The sequence below is a fragment of the Emys orbicularis genome, chromosome 7, assembly GCF_028017835.1.
Source record: "Emys orbicularis isolate rEmyOrb1 chromosome 7, rEmyOrb1.hap1, whole genome shotgun sequence".
NCBI lineage: Eukaryota > Metazoa > Chordata > Testudines > Emydidae > Emys > Emys orbicularis.
This window is the reverse complement of record NC_088689.1, coordinates 73,581,699-73,605,622: the sequence shown is the minus strand read 5'-3', so window position 1 is coordinate 73,605,622 and position 23,924 is coordinate 73,581,699. Positions and strand designations below refer to the sequence as shown.

Below are 23,924 nucleotides of genomic sequence, written 5' to 3'. Positions count from 1 at the left end.
ATGAGATCATTTAATTTCCCCCACCCACCCACTACAGAATAAAAATATTTATTGAACACTTCTGCCTTTTCTGCATTATTATTTAAAATTCTACCATTCCCATCTAATAATGGGCCAATATCATTGTCAGGATTCCTTTTGGTCCTTAACTCTGCTGGCCATAGAGATTTCCCCTTGCGTCTCTTTGCTTCCCTTACCAATTTTCTACCATTCCTAACTTCTGATTTATCTTCATTACTACCAACTTCCCCCTTCTTCCATTTAAAAAAAAAAAAAAAAAAAAATCTGCCTTTACTTCCCTTCTAAACCAGCTCACTTATTTATTCAAATACAGACTTTTCCCTCAATTGTGACTTTTGGGGCATCTACTAGTGTTCTTAGATGATTTCCAATAATCATTCAGTTTTCTGCTTAAATTCGTTCTCCCAGTTGATTTGGCCCATAATTACCTCTCGTCTTACATACAATACTTCTGTTAAATATACCCCAGAATTATATAGCCTTTTTCGCAACTGCATCACATTGATGACTCTCATTCAATTCTGATCCACTATAACCCCCAGCTCCTTCTGAGCAGTACACGAGTTGTTTCCCATTGTGTAGTTGTGCATTTGATTTTTCTTCTCCTTAAGTGCAGTACTTTGCATTTGTCTTTACTGAATTCTTGTTGATTTCACGAGCCCGATTCCCTGGCTGTGGGGGTGGGGGAGGAACTAGGCAAGCAAAAACAGTAGGGCGTTTAAAAAACAAAAACAAAAACAAACCACAGTTTGATGAGCAGTATGAAGAGAACTCAACTCTTGGGGCAAATGGGTGCATTACAGCTCAGTGATTTGTGGCCTTTCACAAGGTTTGAGCAAGCTCTTAGTTGCTTAACTGAGCAAGAAATAATTATGGTTTAACTGTTTTTTGTTTATTCCACAACTACCAAACTGTTTTCTGCTTCTCCTCAAACCTACTTTATGGAGTAAGATGACCCTTAGTTAGACAGTGTGCAAAGTACAAAACAGGACCAGATGCTTTACAAGAGTTCAGTGAAAAAGTTGCTGGATAAAAATATAAATAAGCACAGAGTCAGACTTTAAGGTCAGAAGGGACCATTATGATAGTCTAGTCTGACCTCCTGCACAGCGCAGGCCACAGAATCTCACCCACCCACTCCTGTAACAAACCCCTAACCTACGTCTGAGCTGGTGAAGTCCTCAAATCATGATTTAAAGACTTCAAGGTGCAGAGAATCCTCCAGCAAGTGAAGTTGCAGTTGCCTCTGTTCAGTAGCTAGCCCACAGCCAGGTTAGTTCTTCCTCACGAGGAGTCAGGGCTGTAAAGGGGAAGTCATGCTTAGCTTTTTTTGCTAAGTCAGAACATAGGCCAGATACAAAGGAGAGTGATAAAAACCATACACTTTATTAACCAAATTCACAGATCACATAGTAACCATTTCAGAAGCAGTTGGAGTGGATTTGCAGATCTGGTTCAGAGACATTTACATTTCTTCACTGTTGGCTGCTTTGCAAGTCTTGTAACAACCAGGACAAACACCCAGCGACACCCAGACAGCTTCTTCCCAGCCTTTCTACAGCTTGCCCTGGTCCTGGGGGATGGGTATACCTGCAAATCTCACTGAAGCTGAGGGGAGTCATAGGTGCTCAGCACTTCTACAAGGCCCCACGTAACACTGCAGCAAGCTAGAGATGGATTCTGCAGAACTCTGGGGGCAGGGATGGTGGGGAAGCAGTATCTGGTAAATTAACTGGAGGTTATTTAATATAAATATGAATAATACAATCAGCATAGTGTTCCTTATTTAATTCTACACTGCCACCCACTTTGCCCTGTGCTGCAGAGCTCCAGAATGATGTAGGACTCCACTTAGCAATTGTCAAGAGGAAACTGACACTTTAGGAAGCTGGGTAGGATGAAACTGGAGGGAAGGTAGTTTGGGATTGCAGAACAAGCAGTTTAGCGGGAAGTTTTTTCCAGATTAACTGTCACATTGCTGACCAATGGACATTTAAACTGCTGTCATTAGATTTCAGAGTGTACATCCATTCGAGCTAAATAAGGTGTTAACTCAGAGCTATGGCTTTGGGTGGCTGTAGCCTCAGGCAGACCGTACCGCACCACTTTACATTCAGTTCAGATTAATGTTTTCTTCATAACTAACACCCAGAAACTTAAAAATGAAAGTTTCGATTTGGCTGCATAATTCTGGAAAGACTGCAGCAGGTTTTGATGCTGTAGAATAAGCTGGGCCCTGCTCGCTAGTTACAATAAATGTCTGGCTGTTAAAGCTAGCATCACCAAAGCCCTATTGCAGGGCTAGGATGCAAGTCCCAACGGGAGGGGTTTCTGGAGCAGGCTTGCCCCATGCAGAGATCACCGCAGTGGGAACCGCTCAGCACCCTCCAGTAAGGGGTGAATTCTCTTCCAGAATTGCCATCCAGCCAGGGAATCTGAAAGAGGCCATATGCGAGGTGCAGTGGAAGTCAGCAGCAGAACAGCTGAGGAATGAGGAAGCGTAAATTGATTTAATTGAAGTAGAAAGAGCAGCTTAAACCCTGAGAATCTGTACACCTGATTAAACACGCTACTAGAGTGCTGTCAGTCAGTGCCTTAGCAAGGGAACCTGGACTCCAAAGATTCCTGGCTTCATTAACACTCATTGCTGTTTCTCCAGGGACTCTTACCCTTTATTTTCCTGTTCAAGGAAGAGGACGCTGGTTATCTTCAGTCACAAGTCACAGCATGCCACTAAGGGATGGGCTTCTCCCATCTTGATTTTAGGAGGAAAAACTCTTGCCTCCAACTGTTTACAACATAAAGAAGCTTTGGGCTTGGTGTCCCCTGGAAGTTAGTGATCAGGGCTTCAGCCTCCTCCAGTGGCACAGCTGCCTGAAACAGACAGGTGCTTTGACTAGAAGAGGCAATTCCTGCGATGAAAGCAGGGGGCGGGGCTGCATTACACAGTGACAAGTCTTTGCACAGTGTTAGCCTTCAGAACACTTTACAGACAGTAAGCCTCAAACCCCATGGGAGGTAGGTCAGGATCATCCCCCATTTTACAGGTGGGGAAACTGAGGCACAACATGGTGAAATGATTTGCCCAAGGCCACAGCGGGAATCTGTTAGAACTGGGGCTGGTACCCAGGCCCCAGTCCTGCACACAGGCCTCAATTAATAAAGCATCAGGAGCTTTAAATTGGCCTACTGAGATTAGCAGCTCTACCAGTATTGCAATCGGAGTAGTTCCCTGTACTCACAATGGGGAAAGCAGGTTTTTAAAGTGCAGCCAGTGTATGTTAACTCCAAGGTCCAGCTTGGGGATGACCCCTCCAGTCTCATGACGGGCATTAGTATTTCAGCTCCAGGATCACAAAGCCAGATTTAAACACCGTCTTTGCCCATCCGCTATTAAAAGTTGAAGTAATTACAAGTGGCAGGATGTCAGAGGGGGAACATCTAGGCCAGCAGCCCAGGCATGCACGTTCATACCAAAGTGAGTGTCATGAGGAGTTAAGTGAGACTATCACTGGGGTGAGATCAATTTTTGAACTAGTTACTTAGAGCTCTGGCTTTTAGCAGCAGGTCCCAGGGCTTTTCATCTCCTGCAATTAGCATGTGGGAGGTTCGGGAGGATCTTCCTTCTGCCCCAGCTAGGCAATCTAGATATGTACTGGGGCAGCTGGGGACTGTCCCTTTCCCCTCTTCCCCAGTTGGTGTTCACAGTTATAACCCAGAAAAGAGGAGGATTCTTGTCATCCAAGAGAAAAATGAAATGCCAAGTCAAGCCAGCTAGCTTGGGGGAGCAGGAGAACCCTTAATAGAAGGTCAGTACCTGTAAGCTTTCAACCCCTTAGTTCAAGCCCCCTGGACTCTAAGCCAATCAGGACAACCAAGGCTTCCCAGTTGTTACTGGCACCTTCCCTCCTCCCCCCACCAGTTCCTTGCAGGAGAAAGATTTAGGTACTTGAGAAAACTAGGGTGTTTTCCCATTCAATGCAGCCACCATTGCCATCTCCTGCCCCACCCCCTGGCCCAGCGAGCTGTTGAATTCAAGGGTCTCCCTCCAGCTGGCAATAGCATCCAATCTTGGCTCCCAACCCTCTCCTGCAGAACTGGCATGGCCAGCCATTGTGCAACAGGCACGCAACCATCCCTTGTGTGTGAAGCTCATGACAGGGAGCAGACACTCCTCACCCTTAGGAAAGTCTGGCCTTTAAGAAGCGAAGGGAAGATTAGATCTGTGCCAGAGACGCACAACACAACCCTGGGGGGTGGGGGAGAGACAGGTTTGCGGGACAGAAAAGGGATAACCTGAAATTCAGTGATGGGTTCTTGACACTCCTCCAACCCTCTCTCTGGCATTCACAGCCTCTCCAGTTCTCTTGCCCCATCCCTCTAAAGACTGCAGAAGGAACAGCACTCAGCCTTCGACTGGAAGGCCCAGGGAGAAGCCCCCTCTGAGGCAGATACCAATGCCTCTTCATAGGTCCAACAGATGAAGTTCTGGTAGCAAGTAGTTTCTCCTCCTCCACCCCCCCCACCCCCCCAATCATCACACCAGGCCTGTAACGTGCCAGAGCACCAACAGCCTAGGGAGTAAGAGTCCCAGCAACTCCCAGCTGCACCCCTCCCTCAGTTTTAGTCCCCTTTTGTTTTGCCCCTCCCCTTAAGGTACGCCTCATGGAAGAAGTGGCAGAAGAGCACTAGGTAGCTGAGATACATTATGGATGACCAGAAGATCTGTTCCCAGGAGGTGGAGCAGATGCCATCCTGCATCCAGGAGTATGCCATGATGCTCACTGCTGTGCCCATCACCATCTGCAGGATCTGGGTAAAGGTAATCACCATGGCAAATGGGCGTGGCAGCCTCAAGCCTGCCGCCCGCACTGTGTAGTAGGAGTACATGAAGGCGTGGACACTGTAATTCATGGTCATGAACCAGCCGCCACCGGCTACCATGTCCTTATAGGCGTACCAGGTGTAGAGCAGCACCGTGACATGGTGGTACCAGTGCAGGAAGATGAGCCGTTGCTTCCGGAGAACGATGAACACTGTGTCACCTTGGGAGACAGACATCACTGGTCAGATAAGGCAAAGCAGCTGATGTGTTTTCAGGCTGCAGTGAAGAGATAAACCATTGCACTAAATCCATCACCTCACTCGACCCAACCAGAACTTTTATTCAGCCCAGATTATTTCCATGCTCCAAGGGGACAGCCCCTCCCTCCGCCAAACATACAACTTCTCTCAGTGCAGCGTAACACCATACACCTTATGGTACTGATGTTTACCCCCTTCTCCCTCCAGGCAAAAAGTTAGTGGCAGGGCCTGGATTTGAATCCTCATTGCCAGTCCTGTGTCTTATCCCGAAGTCCTCCTTCCTGTGTAAGTGACCATGCTGGGGGGACTGAGCTAGACTGAGGTTACCTGGGAGGTCACAGGATGGTGCTACACTGTCTGCATTGAGCTGCAGTGGGTCAGAACAAGGGAGACAACTTATGCTGGCTGAGTCAGCCCCTCCTGTGGAGGATGGAGCCCTTTAGAGAGTCTGCCAGTAACAAGGGAAGAGTTTATAACCACATCAGATAAAGCAAAGGTGGTTTTATACTCACCCAATTCTGGTACTTTGCTTAGGACAAACATATATGCCCAGAACTTGCTGACAGGGCCATTATAGAAGCCTGGATCACATACAGATCGCTTAAATCCACTGGTGGAGAGGACGAATCCCATGTACCCCCACGTCCTCAGGGTGCCGATGATACTGCAAGAGAGCCATATGAGCATCATGGGACATGACGAAATCACACAAGGAAGGCTGACTTCTCCCCTCACAGAAACTCTGGCAACTCCGTCCCCTCCACAGGAGAAGTAGGAAGCCCAAGTAATCAGTCTCCTGCCCTGCAGGGCAACTGATACTGTATTTACTCCAGTTACTGCTCCTCCTTGTCTTGGGAAGCACAGATTCGAATACCTTGGCTCACTAGCAGAACTACCTGACCCTACTCAGATAGGGGCAGCCAGCCAGCCAGCCACAAGTCCCCAGGCAGTTCTGCCAACACATTTCAGTCCTGAGCCTACAGCACCTCCTGCCCAAGTCATACAAACATAGAATATCAGGGTTGGAAGGGACCTCAGGAGGTCATCTAGTCCAACCCCCTGCTCAAAGCAGGACCAATTCCCAACTAAATCATCCCAGCCAGGGCGTTGTCAAGCCTGACCTTAAAAACCTCTAAGGAAGGAGATTCCACCACCTCCCTAGGTAACCCATTCCAGTGCTTCACCACCCTCCTAGTGAAAAAGTTTTTCCTAATATCCAACCTAAACCTACCCAACTGCAGCTTGAGACCATTACTCCTTGTTCTGTCATCAGGTACCATTGAGAACAGTCTAGATCAGGGGTCGGCAACGTTCGGCACGCGGCTCGCCAGGGTAAGCACCCTAGCGGGCCGGGCCAGTTTATTTACCTGCTGACGCGGCAGGTTCGGCCGATCGCGGCCCCCATTCGGCGCGGTTCGCCGTCCCATGGGGGCGGCGGGAAGCGGCGCGGGCTGAGGGATGTGCTGGCCGTGGCTTCCCGCCGCCCCCATTGGCCCGGGACGGCGAACTGCGGCCAGTGGGGGCCGCGATCAGCCAAACCTGCCGCGTCAGCAGGTAAATAAACTGGCCCGGCCCGCTAGGGTGCTTACCCTGGCGAGCCGCGTGCCAAACGTTGCCGACCCCTGGTCTAGATCCATCCTCTTTGGAACCCCCTTTCAGGTAGTTGAAAGCAGCTATCAAATCCCCCCCTCATTCTTCTCTTCTGCAGACTAAACAATCCCAGTTCCCTCAGCCGCTCCTCATAAGTCATGTGCTCCAGCCCCCTAATCATTTTTGTTGCCCTCCGCTGGACTCTCTCCAATTTTTCCACATCCTTCTTGTAGTATGGGGCCCAAAACTGGACACAGTACTCCAGATGAGGCCTCACCAACGTCGAATAGAGGGGAATGATCACGTCCCTCGATCTGCTGGCAATGCCCCTACTTATACAGCCCAAAATGCCGTTAGCCTTCTTGGCAACAAGGGCACACTGTTGACTCATATCCAGCTTCTCATCCACTGTAACCCCTAGGTCCTTTTCTGCAGAACTGCTTCCTAGCCATTTGGTCTCTAGTCGGTAACAGTGCATGGGATTCTTCTGTCCTAAGTGCAGGACTCTGCATTTGTCCTTGTTGAACCCCATCAGGTTTCTTTTGGCCCAATCCTCTAATTTGTCTAGGTCCCTCTGTATCCTATCCCTACCCTCCAGCGTATCTACCACTCCTCCCAGTTTAGTGTCATCTGCAAACTTGCTGAGAGTGCAGTCCACGCCATCCTCCAGATCATTAATGAAGATCCTACTTCATTATGAAGTCCTACTCCAAGTTCTTCCAGGGCACCTCAACAGTGAACTACCACATGCTCTGATATTCCAGTCTCTTCTCGCCTCTTAACTGGAGTTTCAGCAAGTCGGGCCAGGCCCGGGCCTCAAATGAGCAAAGGATACAAAAACCACTACACATCTTAAGCATAACGGAAAGTCTGAATTAGGCAAAGAGCCACTAACTCAACTCGCTCATCTCAGCCCCTACAATCAACATGCATAAATGCCATTCTAAAGGTTTGCTGCCTAACCCCGTTCCTAGCGTCCATAAGACACACTGCAGAACTCCATGCGCACATGACACAGAGAGCTATGTGATGTGTGGTTCTGATCCGACTGGAAATTGATGTCACTAGCGCTAGATGGCTGGCTCAGTTTACAAACTGAGAAGTGATCTAAGAGCTTGTGCTGCAGGGCAAACCTCAGCTGGGATCTCAAAAATCCATTTAACAGCTACATGGGCTCTGCACTGCTGACAGGAATCAACACTTGTTTGGGTCTGGAAAGTGATCATCACAGACTTCAAGGTCTGCTATATGCTAGAAATACTAACCAGACAAGATAATAAGGAGCCATGTTTTAACCCTGGTAGATTCCTAGGCTAAGCCATGGTTCCCCTCTCCTTCTCCACACAGCAAGAAATCAAGAGGTCGACAAATGTATTTGAACATAGTAGTTTTTCCCACTTCTTCTGTAGCTTAGACAAGCTCTGTGTTGTTGTTGCTGTTGTTGACAGGGACAGCTAAGCAAGTCCTGAACATGGTTTAGCTGCAAGTGCAGATTAATTGCATTCAGCACCATTTTAGAAACTGAAGTTTAGAGGAGGCCTTCACTAGAGCTGAGCTAATAATGGATTTTTTGGTTCAGTGGCCGAACCAAAAAAGTAAAACCGAAAAAAAAAATTGTTTTAGAATGAACCAAAAAATCTCTGACATTTGTTTTTTCTTGCAAAATGAAAATGAAAGAAAAAATTCATTTCCAGCCAAATGAAACATTTTGTTCAACCTGGAAATTCTCATTTATTTAGGGTGGTTTTTACCCATCTAAAAAGTTTTGAAACAAATCTAGCTACATTTCAAAATGAAACAAAGTCAAAGCCTTTCATTTCAAAAGTGTTAGAACAAACCATTTTGACTTAGAAATTTTTTATTCATTCAGTGCTATTTCCTGAATTTGATCCAAATTCGCAAATAGTTTCACTTGCCCCCAAACTACATTTTTCAGCGAATAAACTATTCAGCCAAAAAGTTCCAGGCAGCTCCTGTCTTGCCAGCACCCACCCCAACTATGGCAATCCTCCCGAGAGCTGAGCCACTTGTAGCGAGTTTTTCAGGAAAAGGCTAATGTACACAAAGCATTGGAGCCATAACTGCATGGCTGAGTAGGAGAGCTTCTGAATAACCACTGGTGTGATGACTAATATCAGGCTGAAAGCGGTTTGAACTGGTGTAAGCAGTTGTGGTTTTTCCACCTAGAACTGCCTTGTCAGAATGACACCACCAATAAAATGCCACACAAGAGATAAAAAGCTGAGGACTGTATCACAGCAACCAAGTGTATACAAACGCAAGGCTTTCTGCGTACCTGATGCCAGGCAATGGCTCCTGGGAAACCAAGACAACAAGAGAAGTGAAGAATATGAGCTCCCTGCCCCACCTTCGGCTTCAAGTACTTTGAAAGAGATGCTCATGCAGGCCAAGAAGCACCCCTTAAACTTGTGGGCTGGCTACCCAAAGCTGTCAGTCATTAAAGCGGGGATATGGCTTCACAATGGTTGTGCATGCTCTATCAGTGCCAGAGCTTACATGTCCCAGGACACTGCATAGCAAGGTGTCATTCTAGCTTCCCACATCTTCCCCTACCCCCTCCACCCTTATGTGGACCACGCAAGCCAGTCAGAATCCAGCATCACTCCCAGCCAGCTTCATCCCCCTCATACTTCAGCATCTTACACCAATTAACCTCGTGAGGATGATAGTCTCACTCTGCCCAACCAGCCAGAGCCGCAGTAAACAGGTGCTGAGAGGATGGTGAGAAAACTGAAGGATGTTGGCTTGGCTCTGCTCTAAATTACAGAGCAAAGCTATGGTTGAGTCATTCTCGGCAGACTCCTATCAGAGTCCACGCAGGAAGCCAGAGTTGCCAGCACAGTATGTTTATGAACAGTTTATAGGGTTGCTTAAAAGACAAAGAACTGAATCTTTTACACAGAGACCTTAGATGCAAGATTACTCTCACTTTTATGACATGTGTGTTGCTGAAACTTGAAAAATAATACCCTGTTCACAAAAGAAATCGGTGTTTAACATAAACTGTCTCATCCTTGTTGTTTTGCTATTCAGCTTTTATCCTCACCACTGCAAAAACAAGTAGCAAGTTTTCCACACTGGAAAGTTTCCAGCACCTCACAAGTGCAGTAAAGATAACAAGGAATAGCGAAGCCTGTACATACTGACACATTCAGCCAGCTTGTGCCAATGGCCAGAGAGGAGCTGGCAATCCCTTTCATGTTCTCCTCTGGATTCAGAGGGTCTCAGCTCAAAGAGCAAGGCAGGGATCATGCACTTCTCTGTTCACCCTTCAGAATCCTGCACCTCAAGACCAGGCTAGCTGGGCCCTGCACAGCAGAGGGCGATCTTTGCCTCTGCTCATGGTCATGGCCAGCCAGCCATCTGAAGTAGGGATAGGCCTGCTACTCTGCCCACCCAAACTCTAAGGGAAATGCTCAGGGAGTGGATTGAGCAGTCAAGTTCAAGGTCTCCGTCTTTTTTAAATTAAAATTAAATTAAATTAATGGAGATATCCTATCTCCTAGAACTGGAAGGGACCTTGAAAAGTCATCGAGTCCAGCCCTCTGCCTTCACTATCAGGACCAAGTACTGATTTTGCCCCAGATCCCTAAGTAGCCCCCTCAAGGATTGAACTCACAACCCTGGGTTTAGCAGGCCAATGCTCAAACCACTGAGCTATCCCTCCCCCCCCTTATCTTCAAGATGCTCCAGCACCTGGGCCCAGGGTACCTAGGAGAGCCAATGCTCTCAGATGAAGACAACAGTCAACAAATCCAAACGGTTTCAGATTCTGAGGTGACAAGGGCACTGTAAGAACCCGTACAAAAGAGCACAGAAGCCGTCAACCCCAGCGTGGCTCATCTCATCTGGGGCAGCAGCTCAGATCCCCATGCTTCCACTCTCTAGTTCAGGCTGAGCTTTGCTGAGTGTTAGCGCCCTCTGTTTTGCCCAAGGCCACAACTGAGCAGTGCCTCTGCCTCTCCCCGCACTGCTGCCTGCCTGCCACAGACAAAGGCAGGGATCGTCCCTGGCAGAGACTGCAGCTGTTGGTGGGGAAAGCAGAGAGAGGCCTTGCAGGGATGGCTCAAGACCAGAGGGCTCGGGGTGGGGAAGGGGGAAAGACTTCACAGGATCCTTCCCCCTCATTTTGGGATCACTTCTACAGGGTTAGGAAATGTGGTGGGGGGGGAGGGGGGAGAAAGGAGGAGGAAGGTTTTAAAATAAGGACTAACATTAAAGCCCCGTGGCCAGGCTGGGAGTGGGAAATTGTCTGTGGTTCAGCAGTTTATCAAAAACCTATTGCCCCTTTTGGGTTAGCATCCCAGAAGGAAATGCCTCCATGTCTCTCTCCAGGGTCAGCTGGCACGGTGGGGCTCTACGGCTGCCCAGTAACCGTCAGCAGCAGAATACAGCGAGAGACGCCATTCTTACCTGAACAAGGCCAGGCTGAGTGACCACAGGACCAGTGGCTTGCGCAGGTCGTACCCTCTCCGCTGCTTCATGACATGCTGGCCTCCGAAGATCAGCAGCACATAAGCCAAGGCGAACGAGAAAGATTTACGCCTGTGAGTGGGGAAGAAGAGTTCTCAGACAGGCTGGCACGTGGTACAGCACAGACCTACCCCTTGCTCCTGGTGGGGGCTTCGCTAGCCCGGACAAGGAGGAATCTAATGGAGTCCTGCACTCCCATGGGTACTGGAAGTATCTGTGTTCCTCTAGCTGTAGTCATGAGGAGCAGGCTTTGGCCATAAGTGGAGCCGGTAGAAATACCCTTGGTGAGGGAAGGAAAAGAAAGGGGATCTCTCACATTATGGAGACTTCCACAATGCCACCCTGCCCCTTCAGATCCCAAGTGAGGGCTCAGCTGCAAGGATTTCAAGCTGAGAGAACAGGGCAGTTTTATTTATCTACAGACTAGCTCCTTCACTGTAATTTGTGAGGAGGCCACAGTTTCTTGTTTTGTACAACTTCTTAGTACATGGAGGAAAGGGACAGCGTTCTACACAGGCAGCGCTGGGGGCTGACCCTCACAACAGACTTGGCTGAAAACAACATTCTGTCGTGCTGTGATGTGTTCTGGCCTTAGCTTCCCAGATTTGGGACCCCATTTTTGATACTCCATTCATATAATGCAGTCTGATTTTAAAAAGGCCTGACAATTCACCAGGCTGGACAAAATCCAGTCCCCTATACTGGCCATCAGAATACATTTTTGAAGAATTAAATTATCTTTAAAAAAAAACTAAAGAATTCTCTCCCTGGCTAACTAGAGTTTCACAAGCCTTTCATCCCAGAGACATTTACAAACCCTATACCAGCTCTCACAGCCCCACTGAAATGCAGCCCCAGCAGCGCACAGTAACGTAACAGGACAGGAAGTGAAGAGAAGCTGCAAGTGGAACCTAGGGTGGCAGAACAGAACCCAAGCCGGAGTCTGGCCCTTGTTGCCTGCCTGACGCCACCAATCAAAGAGTAGCAGAGAATCTTAGGCCATGAGTTTGTGTTAGGAAGAAAGCTTAGCGGGTCACAAATACCACTTCCTGCACCAGCTGTGTTCCTTGGAGCTCTCCCATCCAAGTCTTAATCTAGTTAGGCTCAACTCGCAAAAATCTAAGATTCCAGCCACACAGTAAGGGATCCCTCCCCATCTTCCCCACTCCCAATAGTCCTATAAAGCTTCTCGTGCCTGGGGATTCTGCAGTAGGAGCAGCAGCCTGGACACAGGCATTCGGCTGTGTCCTCTCTGTAGCGAAGGCACCAACAAATCCTATTCGCTCCATTTCTCTGCTGCTAGATGGAAATGCCCCTTGTAAGGCACAGAGTAACAATGGGTTGTCCCAGCAACCAGCTGCCTTCTCCATTTCTGAAGGGGGCAGATCTTCCCTCTTTCAGGGAAAGGATGAGAAGCACTGGAGAGAAGTGGAAGAGACCGAATGGATGGACAGAACCCAAGGCAGCCACTCAACCCAGTCTGCCCATGTTACTTTGTTCTTAAATCCTCGAGTTCAAGACCTAGGATTAAACACCCACCTCTTGCTAGGGGGAGTAAACAAGGGAGTACAGTTGCCCTTCAGAGCCCCTCTTCTCTTCTCTCCCTGGCCTTAAGAAGCTGCCCCTCCTCCCAGCCCCAAACAGCTGATGGGTCTGATTTGGCTTATTTGAGAACAACCACCAGAATGTCCACGCGCTGCACAGCCCACTGACTTGACTCCAGCCACCATAAGTCAGATCCCCATCTAGGGTAAGAACCAAAGCAACCGAGTCCCTCTTCAACCATGCATGGGGAAGGTCTACATTCCTTTCTCTGATCCTAGGCCAATGCAGCCTAAGTCTAACATTCTTTATATTAGTTAGCTTCCAGGACCCACTGCAATGGGCTTACCAGATTTCTGGGCAAAAGTGGCATTACCGTGAGGGAATCCCTACTCTTTGCCCCAGTATTGTTCGAATTCACACTGCGGTCACAGGGACGCCTGGTCTACATGGACTGAAAATGCCAGATGTTTTACAGAGACGTTTGATGGACGGAGAGAGGCATTCAGAACAAGTCTCCATGGAAACCGTAGAATTATAGCTTGAAATGTGATCCACAGTTTACTATAGTGAGGACTGTACTCCCAGGTCAGGCATCTGTATGTATGGTACCTATGCCCTAGGAGAATCTGTACATCAATTGACATTCAGGCTGTTGCACAAGCCTTTCAACCCCAGAGACTTGAGTCCAAGTTACTCTACTTAGCTTAACAGCAAAGAGGTTGAAGGTCTCAGGCTGTGGCCTAGTGGGCAATATACGCCTGGACTGGGGTAGCAGGTAGACTTAGATGCATGAGCAGAGCAGGCTGGCTGAGAGAAAAGCAGGACATGTTACAGGTCAGGATTGTTGTGTATTGGCAGAGACGCACTGCCTTCGCTCAAACAAAAAAAAGAAAAGAGATTAATAGATTAAGGCTAGAAGGGACCATGATGACTTGACCTCCTGCATATAACAGGCCACAGAACTTCACTGAGAGAGTCCTAGACCAGCAGGTACTGCTAGTGACCACCACTTGCCTGCACTAGGCTTTGCTCTAGCCAGGACCTCCCTTCAAGCACTACATGCTGAAGTTAAAGGTAAACAGCATGGCAGAAAACGAAGCTCCCAGCCCACACTAGAGCAGCGCTGCATCATGAAGCCACCCCTGCCCCCCAACTGTACCCAAATCACTGCAAAGGCAGGCTTCGGGCAGGGAAGGATCCCAGCACCAGGAAGTGCCAAGGCATCCCGAGAAGTAGTAGTGAACCCAGCTCAGCCAGGGTTAAGCTTCCATCCGTGTTTGCTAAAGAGGCGGCAGCGGGTTGTTGGTACTGATTAAGAACAGGATTAACCCTTCCTTCCTGCTGAGCCTGCACAGGGGTGTGTACCAGCAAGCACTGGCACTGACAGCTGGTGCCAGAGGCAGCACAGGGGTGGAGTCGACATTTCACTGATCTGCAGCGCTGCCAACGGCTCTGTGATTCACAGCTTGTGAATGGAAGAGAAGGGGCTGAATGGCTGCATTTCGTTATCACCCCGAGGGTTCTCTGACAAGACCTTCTGCTCTCGTGAGCTCCGTATCCAAGATGCCAGGGATCCAGCCTATAATTCAGGAGCACCGTTCCCCACACTCCAGCCATGACTCACCCCTCGGCACTATAAAACCCACTGGAATTGGGATCCTGGTTTAACAGGAAATCCCCCAAATTGTCATGCGGGGCCCACTGGGCATTTGCTAGTGAAAAGGGAGCTGGTCACATGGCTCTCACTCCTCTCCTGCAACTGCCAAGTTTCATTAGAAGGTGTCGAGAAAAACACACTAAATACTTCGATGTGACTTTTCCGCCTAAGCAATCGCAGTGGTCAGAGGCATGCCACATGATTCCAAATGGAAGAGGAAGTTACACTCTTGCCCCTGCTATGTAAAATTAGGAAAGACTCCTAATTTAGTAAGTTACAGAACAAACAGGAAATCTCACTGCTCCACTCTCTCAGGCAAATTACTCAACTTTTCATCTGTCCTGTAGAGGTGGGAGCAGGTGGGTGGCAGCTCCAACCACGTCCGGAGAACGGGGAGGCAAGGAAAATGACAGGTTGGCCAGCTCATCCTCAACAGGTCTATCAACCCAGTAAGAAAGGAACTTCAAAATCCCCCATTAACAGGGGAGGGTCAAAGGGTACGGGGACACTGCAAAAATATCCAGCAGCAGTGAGTTTTAGAGCTTGGGGCAGCTGACTCTGGCGCATTCTACAGGGCTAAAAATAGCACCGTAGACATCCCCTTGGGCTGGAGCTGGGCTCTGTCACCCACCCCTTGCCAGGATCAAGCCCTAGCAGAAACATCGACACCGCTATGTTTAGCCCTGTGGCATGAGACCCAGGGCCCGAGTCAGTTGACCAGGCTCAGACTTACTGCTGCAGAATTTTTTTTCCTTTTGCAGTGCAGTTGTACCTAGAGGCCAACTGACTCAGTGAAGAAAATCCAAGTGGGACTAAGGTCATATCTCAGCCACTTTCCATGGAACAGTCCAGAAAACACCCCTCTCCACCCTCCACCTTGATGAGACACCCCTAAAGTAAACAGCTACTCCCAGCATTGACTAGTTGTGCGTGACGCATGCTGACCTTTGCACCCATCCCTTTCCATTCCTATCTATGTACTGAACTTCTGCCAAGTGCTGCCAACAGGGAAGGCTGCAGATCACAGATGGGGTTGAACACTGGACCCACATCAGCCTGAGCAGCCCCAGGGGAACACTCCGGTGGTGGTTTGTGTGCAACGTAGTCTTCAATATCAAGGAGGACTCTTGTATGCAGCAGGCAATCTGGTAACCTCACAGACATGTAGGCTGATGAGTCAACATAATCCCCTCCCAAGGGGCTGTGCTCATTTGCTAAAAGACTTCACACACTCCCCACCCTACTGGAGCGAGACAGGTCTGAGAAGCAGTTCAAACAATACTGTTGCCCACACTGGCTCTAAGGCCCAAGATTCAGCCAGCAATTCTCCTGCCTCTCACCCAAACCCAGCCTCCCAGGCCATGGGCGTTCGGTCCCATGGGAGCTGGGTTCCACGAAGGATGAACTGGGCCCAACATGCCCAGAAAGGGGTTTATCTGTGGAGGGTAAGAGTGGACAGCAGTTTCCTCTTAAACAGAAGGACCCTTGTGCCAGGGCCAAAAGAGAAGAAAGATGCTCCAGTTCTTCAGGAAGCTCAAGTTACATCCACAGAGTCGCAGTCAACGTGAAGCTGCTCACACTAAACACGATAGTAGCCATCACCAAGCAGTATTTTAAGCAGCCTGGTGAAACTGAAGCCCCCAGTGGCTGTACATAAATATAATACCAAAGTGGTTGGGAAGACCCAAGTGAGCTCAGGGACACATTGTACTATAGGCTCTCTACATACTGAGGAGATAGCCCTTGTCCCTGTGAGACAAGAGTGACCAAGAGCAGGCTGGAAGTACTACTAGATCCATTTAAGAGATGGGAAACTGAGTCAGATTAAGCAACGTACTTGGTCACACCAAATCTGAGGCAGAGCTGGCCTCCTAATTCCTAATCCAGTGTTTTGACCACAAGACCATCTTTCCTGGTACCGAGCAGAACTATCAGCCAATCCCAACACACAGTCAGCCACCAGGTAAGGGGCCTCCTTCACAGGAATACTTCTCAGGCACTTTCATTTTATAAGTCTGAATTTAGACTCTATTCCAGCTCTCAGTGCTGACAGTGTAGAGGTGTGAAGCTGATCTCGGGCGCCAGGGGATGTATGTGGCACAGCACACTTGGCCCAACCAGCAGCTTAGCAGTTAAAACAATGCCATATGTTAGACAGCCATGACCAGAAGGGAGCTACATTGATTTCTCTCCTACAAGCCACTGCCTCATTTGGAGGAAGTGACTTCTCAAAGGCAGGTTGGTAGACAGCTCAGGAAGGAGGGCGTGTGTTAATTTCACAGGGCAAAGATGCTCTCTCTACTCCAAATGAGCCACTGCCAACGCCCTCAACTTTGGCCTGACTGGGGTAGTATTGGTGCCTTGGTAGGACATAGCAGGCCTAGTTGCCGTTTGAGCTGTAATTGATACATGGATGAAAACTTACAGAGTCACAGTAACAAAGAAAGGTGATCGAGAAGGTATAGGGGGAAAAAAAAAAAAAAAGATTGAATATGTATTAACAAAAGAGGGCTGCTGCTCCAACCCAAGGACTCTACTGAGGTTACAACTCGCAAACAAGAGGAGTTTGAAACCAGAAGTTAGACAAACTTGGTGTATTGGAAGTCAGGCTGAACTGGGACTCTAGAGAATGAGAAAGATCATGGGCTCCTGAGGGGTTTGCTTGAGAAATACCCGAAGGCCTCTGCTTCGCTCCAGAATCCTCCAGGTTCACAGGTGAAGGATGGAGCAGTCCAGGCGTCAACATGCCAGTGAGGACACTGAACCATCATTGCCGAACCAGTGAAGACCCCAATTTGATTCATGGGATCCCCCACTATTTCTCACCTGGTGTGGAGATCAGCTGTACTGCATGGCATCAGCACAATAGCATGAAGCAGCATAGCTTGCCCAAGAGAAACCAAAGGAAGAGGCACCTGCCAGGTGGGGGAAGCCAGCCAGCCAGCCAGCCAGGGCTCAGAGGTGTTACACAGGTTGGCCACAACAGGTGCATGAGCTGTCTGTGACTGTCTTGTGAATGTCAACAGAAAGCCATTCTTCTCCATCCTGCTCTCTTGGGTCTGCTAAAGGCAAGAGTAACTTTAATAGCAAACAGCAAGTTCAAGGTCCAGCAACAGAATTAACCTTTCCTCGATCCCCCACAAGGAGGGCTCTAAGGCAGTGGTTTTCAGACTTTTTCTGGCGATCCAGTTGAAGAAAATTATTGATACCCGTGATCCAACGGAGCTGGGGCAGAGGGGTTTGGTGTGTGGGAGGGGCTCAGGGCTGGGGCAGAGGGTTGGGGTGCTAGGTGAGGGCTGCAGTCGGGAATGAGGGGTTCAAGGTGTGTGTGAGGGCTCTGGGCTGGTGCAGGGGGTCAGGGCCGGCACTTCCACTAGGACGGCACTTCCTAGGGCAGCAGGATTTGGGGGGCGGCATTTTGCCTCCCTCAGCGGAAATTCGGCGGCGGGGGGGTCCTTCCGCTCTGGGTCTTCAGCGGAAATTCGGCGGCGGGTCCTTCACTCGCTCCGGGATCCGTCGCCGAAGTGCCCCGAAGACGCAGAGCGGAAGGACCCCTGCCGCTGAATGCTCAGAGGAGGAGCCCTGCCGCCGCTCCTGCAGGGGGTCAGGATGTGGGAGGGGGTCAGGGCTCTAGGCTGGGAGTGCAGGCTCTGGGATGGGGCTGGGGATAAGGGCTTTGGGGTGCAGGAGGGGGCTCTGGGTTTGGGGAGGGCTCAGGACTGGGGTAGGTGAATGGGGCGTGGGGATGGAGCACAGGATTACCTGCGGCAGCTCCCGGTCAGTGGCACAGTGGGGGTGCTAAGGCAGGCTTCCTGCCTGTCTTGGCACAGTGGACCGTGCTGCGCCCCAGAAGCGGCCAGCAGCAGGTCCGGTTCCTAGGCAGGTGCACAAGCAGCTCCGCGCGGCTCTCGCCCGCAAGCACCCCCCCCCCCTCCACAGGCACTACCCCCCATTGGGAGCTGGCCAATGGGAGTGCGGAGCCAGTGCTCGGAGTGGGGTCAGTGCGCGGAGCCCCATGGCCCCCCTCGCCTAGGAGCTGGACCTGCTGCTGACCGCTTTTGGGGCACAACGCAGTGTCAGAACAGGTAGGGACTAGCCTGCCTTAGCTGGGCAGCACCGCTGACAGGATTTTTAACGGCCTGGTGCTGACCAGAGCCACCACAACCCAGCATTGGGTCGCGACCTGCAGTTTGAAAACCACTGCTCTAAGGGACTTTGGTAAGAAACTCTAAGATAAGGGATGAATAGACACTCTCTGAAATAGGAGTTGTGAGTTTTGCATTAGAATTTGTTTTGTGAATAACTGTTTAATTTTGATTTCAAAATGGTTCGTTTCATTTTGAATTCTTCCATCTATTCCATTAATAAACTTAGCTTTGGGATGAATCTCTCATCCCCTCCCATAGCATATTTGCCATGGGACTAAGCAAGCAAAGGATCCCGCTCCAAATCTAAACCACGCTTCATAATTTAACATTGTGTTAATGATGTTATCACTGCACCCATGACAACCAGCCCATTCATTCCATCAAATGCTTACAACAGTTCACCACAAAGTAATCAAGTGCTCTGGCATTTTGAGGAAACACCCCCTCCAAGAAAGTTTCTCTCTGAGTCTCTCCCAATCAGGGCATAAATCCTTCCAAACTGTACTAAGCCAAGAACAAACAAGTTAAGTTTGCTCCAGAGATAGTTACCAACCCTGTGTTGCTCAGGAGCTGAAGGAGAGCCTGTGTAAGCTAAAAACCTTGTCTCTCTCACCAAGGGAAGTTGGTCCAATAAAAAGAGACTACCTGACCCACCTCCCCTCCCCCTCTTCCAACCCATCATATTTCCATGCTAGGAAACAGGAATACACAATAGATGTCCCAATGGAAACAGGGTGCGGTCTATTCTTTTAGAATTAGTAACCCCAAATAGCAAACCATTACGGATTTTACCCCATGCTCAGGGAGAGATTTTGAAAGATGAAGAGGTGTGTGGTGTGGACATTTGTCATGTAATCTCAGCATGCAGAAGAAATATTTATGAAGTTCAATACAACTCAGGTGTTCTAAGTTCTGGTGTCAAATTAGCTGGACCCCAAACCAAAACCCTGGACGCAAACCACCTCAGGCCTTTGGGGGCTTAGAATCCTGACAAATCTTGTGGCACAGTGCAAATCTTGTGCTCAGTGCAAATCTTAGCAGGCCAGGAAAAGCCTATTGGCTGCCAGCCCAGAAATACCAAGTGTGGACAAATCAAAAGCAGCTGCAACCTGTCACCCCACATGGCAAGATCCTGGGTATGTGGATTTGCATGTGGCTGAACTGAAGGTGCAAATGAAACATGGTCTCCTAGTCCTACTCAAGTTTCCCTGTAAATTCCAACCGCAGAAGTGAATGGATTTCCCTGTTTCATGGTGTAACTCCTCCTCTGGCTGTGCACATAGCCTCGTGGGGCATGGTAGCAAACAGCAGACAGCTCTTCCTGTCATGAGGCATGGCATGGGGTGACTTTGCTGTTCAGCAGCAGCTATGAGAAAAAGAGACAGGAGAGCAGTTTTCATTTTCAGCCTCAAGCTGGATGTGCTTGTCAATTGATGCACCAGAGTTTTAAACTACAGATTAGACCAGTAATTTTCCCTTAAGAAAGAGACGAAAACGACTTCATGACACACCTTCGGCACAAGAAAAAATAAAATAAAAATAGCACCATGTTTTCTTGTCAGACATACAGGTTATCCTATGACACATCACCTCAGTAGAAGTTTCCTAGCACGCAGACAACTTTGTAATCTTAGGAAGATGACACTTTCAGGAAGTATAACAGTGCTGTGTGGAATCAGCAGCTGCTCCAAGCAGGCGACATCCTTCTCCCACACACTGCCCTCATCTCCCAGAATTGTCAACTGTATATTGTTCCGGTCCTCTGAAATACCAACATACCATAACCACCCCATGCAATCGCTTACCTCCAAACCTGCAGACCACCTAGCTCTGTAAACTAAACATTGGCAATGTCCACTGAACCCAGCCTGTGTCTGAGGCAAAGCCCCCAGATCCCGATTCATTTTATTAGAGAAGATCTGGGGCCATAATTTTTAGAACACCTCAGATGACAGGCAAGACCTCAGTGATTGTTTTACATGTTCCACCTACAGCGTCACCTGAGCGAGGCTAGTCAAAAAGCCAGAGAGCAATCACATTAACGAAGTCCAAGTATGATGCAGGAAGCTTCTCTCCAAATACAGTTCTACCACACCACCCCTAAATTCTGACCTACAGCAGCCCCTCCTGTTGCAGTCTTGGGGACAAACCTGGTCAAGGCCAAGCACCTACATACAGAACTCAGGACCTCACACACAGAGGGACTGTACCTGCAGGCTCTTTAAAGTTTATTGTAACTGTTTATTTCAAGCTGCTGCTCTTCACCCTAAAAATCTTTCTGCACTCAAGAAATAATTTGATTTGATTAAACAATATCTGTACACTAGGTAAGATGGCTGAGTCATTATCACTATTATTGCTACTCTAAAGGCGCTACTTAGGGTATGTCTATACAGGGATAAAAGACCCACAGCACGGCTGGCAGCTGGCCCGGGCCAGCTAACTCAGGACTAAAAATTGCAGTGTAGACATTCTTTTTACAATGTATGTTTGTGTCAAGGGAAGAAAGAGTTCAAACAAGAATTGAGTATAAAGATGCTGCTCTCTAATGTCTCCTTTGAGACAGAGAAAACAATTGCACATTGAATGATGCTTTATGAAATCTAGCAATTGTTGACTAATCTTGTACAATGGGTTTCACTATTCAAGCCAGTAGCATAAGTTTAATTCTTGGCTCTCAAAAGGACCTCAGCGGCATAGGTTTATGAAGGTGTTTAATATTAAACTTTCACCAGCAATTTTAACCCTAAATTCATATTGAAGTAAACAGGGCAGTTAACCTAGTTTTATTTTAAGGCAATTGCTCTATTAACTAAGTTGCATCTCCTTCTGGAAGGCTATATGGATTTGGCTTTTGTACGTGCTCAGTCTTTCATTCAGATTATAGTTTTGTTTCTTATTTTACTATCTAGCTCCTCTTTCCCAAAAGATTGACAGAAGCACATTCTTCTGAGTTGGGTCACAGATTATAAAGCCAGAAAGGACCACTGTGTTAGTCTGACCCCCTGCATAACCAGCCTCTTACAGGACTTCCCCGATTAATTCCCATTTGAACTAGAGGAGCAGATCTCTTAGAAAAGACCCACTCCAGTGATGGAGAATCCACCAGGATTCTCTGGTCCAATGGTGGATTACCCTCACTATTAAAAATCTAAGCCTGTGAATGTCACGTCCAGGTGCCAGCCTTGCTTACATGAGGCGGGCCCTGCAGAATGGCAGTTACCCCCTCAGCTTCACGGGGCATCTCCAGGCTGGCTCTAGGAGCCCCTTTCTCTCAGCAGCAGCGCCAAGCTGGTTGTACGGGGGGGCGCTCCGGCTTTAGCGCTGCTAGTCTCGGTGCAGCAGACGGGTCCCCGGTGCTGCACCGCAGGCTCCAGTCCAAGTTACTGCCTAGCCCGGCCATCCCCACCCCAGCAAGGTGCCCCCGCGGAGCTAACCCGCCGCCCCGGCAGCGCTCACCAGTTCTCCCGCATCCACTGGATCGCCTGCAGCTCGTCGAAGTGCCGCTCGAAGTCGTACTCCTGCGGGCGGGGCAGCGCGGACAGGTTGGCGCCCAGCAGCTCCATGCTGGAGGGGCGCGGGCGGCTCGGGGCCGGGCCGGGCCGGGCCGGTCCCTGCAGGAGCGGTCGGGCTCTGCAGGAGCGAGCGAGCGGGCGGGCGGGTCAGTGCCGGGTCGGACCCTGCAGGAGCGGGCGGGTCAGTGCCGGGCCGGCTTTAGAGGAGGGGCCGCCGGCGGCAGCACGGAGCTGGAACCCCCAGCCGCAGCCAGGCTGCAGGTGACGGGTTCCCGCCGCCAGCCCAGCCAATTGATTCAGCTCAGACCCCGCCCCCGCCCCGCCTGCCGCCGACAACCAATCCCGGAGACGGACTGCGCGAGAGGCCCCGCCCACCCACCTCATTACTGACAGGCGGCTGCACCAGGACACCCCGCTTCCATTCCGCCCCGGGGAAAGGCTGCAGCCTTGTCCTTCATCTGCCGCCGCGCCAGGCTCTGCTGCTCCTCTGAGACACTCAGCCTTGCTTCCCGCAGAGCCGGACCCCATACAGGGCACTGGCAGCAGGAAGCTCGCAGCCTACTTATCTATGGCCTCCCTCAAGGTGCTGGCCCTCAACCAACCTGCTGCTGGCAGTTACTGTGTAAATCAAAGGGGCCAGAGTCCTTGGCCCTGTAAAGATGATTTCCCTTCAGTTACACTAGTACAGGTCCTTTATCCTCAGAAGCCCCAGCACCTGGAAGGTAGCCATCAGCTCCCCCACCCAGTACCTGATACCCTCTCTGACCCAGGCTGCCCTTTCTCCAGCCACCCTCACTGTCTTATTAAACACGCGCTCCCTTTCAGAGGGCCTATTAATTCCAGTGTTTGCATTGGTTGATCCAACAATGTATCATCCAAATAATATACATAGCACATTGATGAGGATTAGGAAGAAACTTACCCTATAGGCACTTAGAGACCAGTTGTCTGCTATGGGCTGTTTTGCGCCATACTCTGAAGCATTTGGTCCTTGCCACCCTCAGAGACCAGATGGACCTCTGGGCTAATCAGTATGGCAGTTCCTATATTTGAAAACAATGACCATAAGCATGATTCTTGGAACACGATGTGCACACTACATCACCAGTCATCTTACCTGTTCTGCATCCTAAACCCCATACTTTGTACATTTGCTATTTTGAGTTTGCTTTCAAGCATAAGGACCATATCTTCACACTTGTCAGAAGAGGGGCCTCCCCTTGGTGCAACACAAATAAGGCTCACAGCACTGAACCGTTTTCCACTAAAAAGACAGATCAGCAAACGCAAGAAGCAGAATGAGGTAGAAACAATTATACAAAAGGTCAGTGAGTTGCAGAGACAGACTGGGGCTAAGCTAGCTCAGCATTCCAGCATCTAGACTAGTGGTTTCAAACTGTGGGTTGCGACCCAGTACTGGGTTGCAGAATGTAAGGTACTGGGTCGCAGTCGCTCTGGTCAGCACCGCCGACCAGGCAGTTAAAAGTCCCGTCGGCGGCGCTGCCCCAGCTAAAGCAGGCTAGTCCCTACTTGTTCTGACACTGCACTGTGCCCCAGAAGCAGCCACCAGCAGGTCCGGCTCCTAGACGGAAGGGCCAGGGGGCTCTGCACGTTGACCCTGCCCTGAGCACTGGCTCCGCACTCCCAATGGCCGGTTTCTGGCCAATGGGAGCTGGGGGGGAGGGGAGTGCCTGTGGGTGAGAGCTGTGCAGAGCCACTTGCGCACTTCCACCTAGGAGCCAGACCTGCTGCTGGCCTCTTCCGGGGCGCAGCGCAGTCCGTGGCGCTAGGACAGGCAGGAAGTCTGCCTCTGCATCCCGCTGCGCTGCTGACCGGGAGCTGCCAGAGTTAAGCCTGCGCCCCAGCCCT

General features: G+C 49.7%; 1 protein-coding gene across 1 annotated transcript; it reads right to left on the bottom strand.

Annotated features, from left to right (window-relative positions):
* Positions 1 to 4,644: 4,644 nt before the first annotated feature.
* Positions 4,645 to 22,106, bottom strand: ELOVL3 (ELOVL fatty acid elongase 3). The gene is made up of 4 exons (XM_065408443.1): positions 22,000 to 22,106; positions 11,131 to 11,262; positions 5,619 to 5,770; positions 4,645 to 5,066 (listed from the first exon to the last, which is right to left on the bottom strand). The coding sequence occupies exons 1-4, from the start codon at positions 22,104 to 22,106 to the stop codon at positions 4,645 to 4,647; spliced, it is 813 nt and encodes a 270-aa protein (XP_065264515.1).
* Positions 22,107 to 23,924: the final 1,818 nt, after the last annotated feature.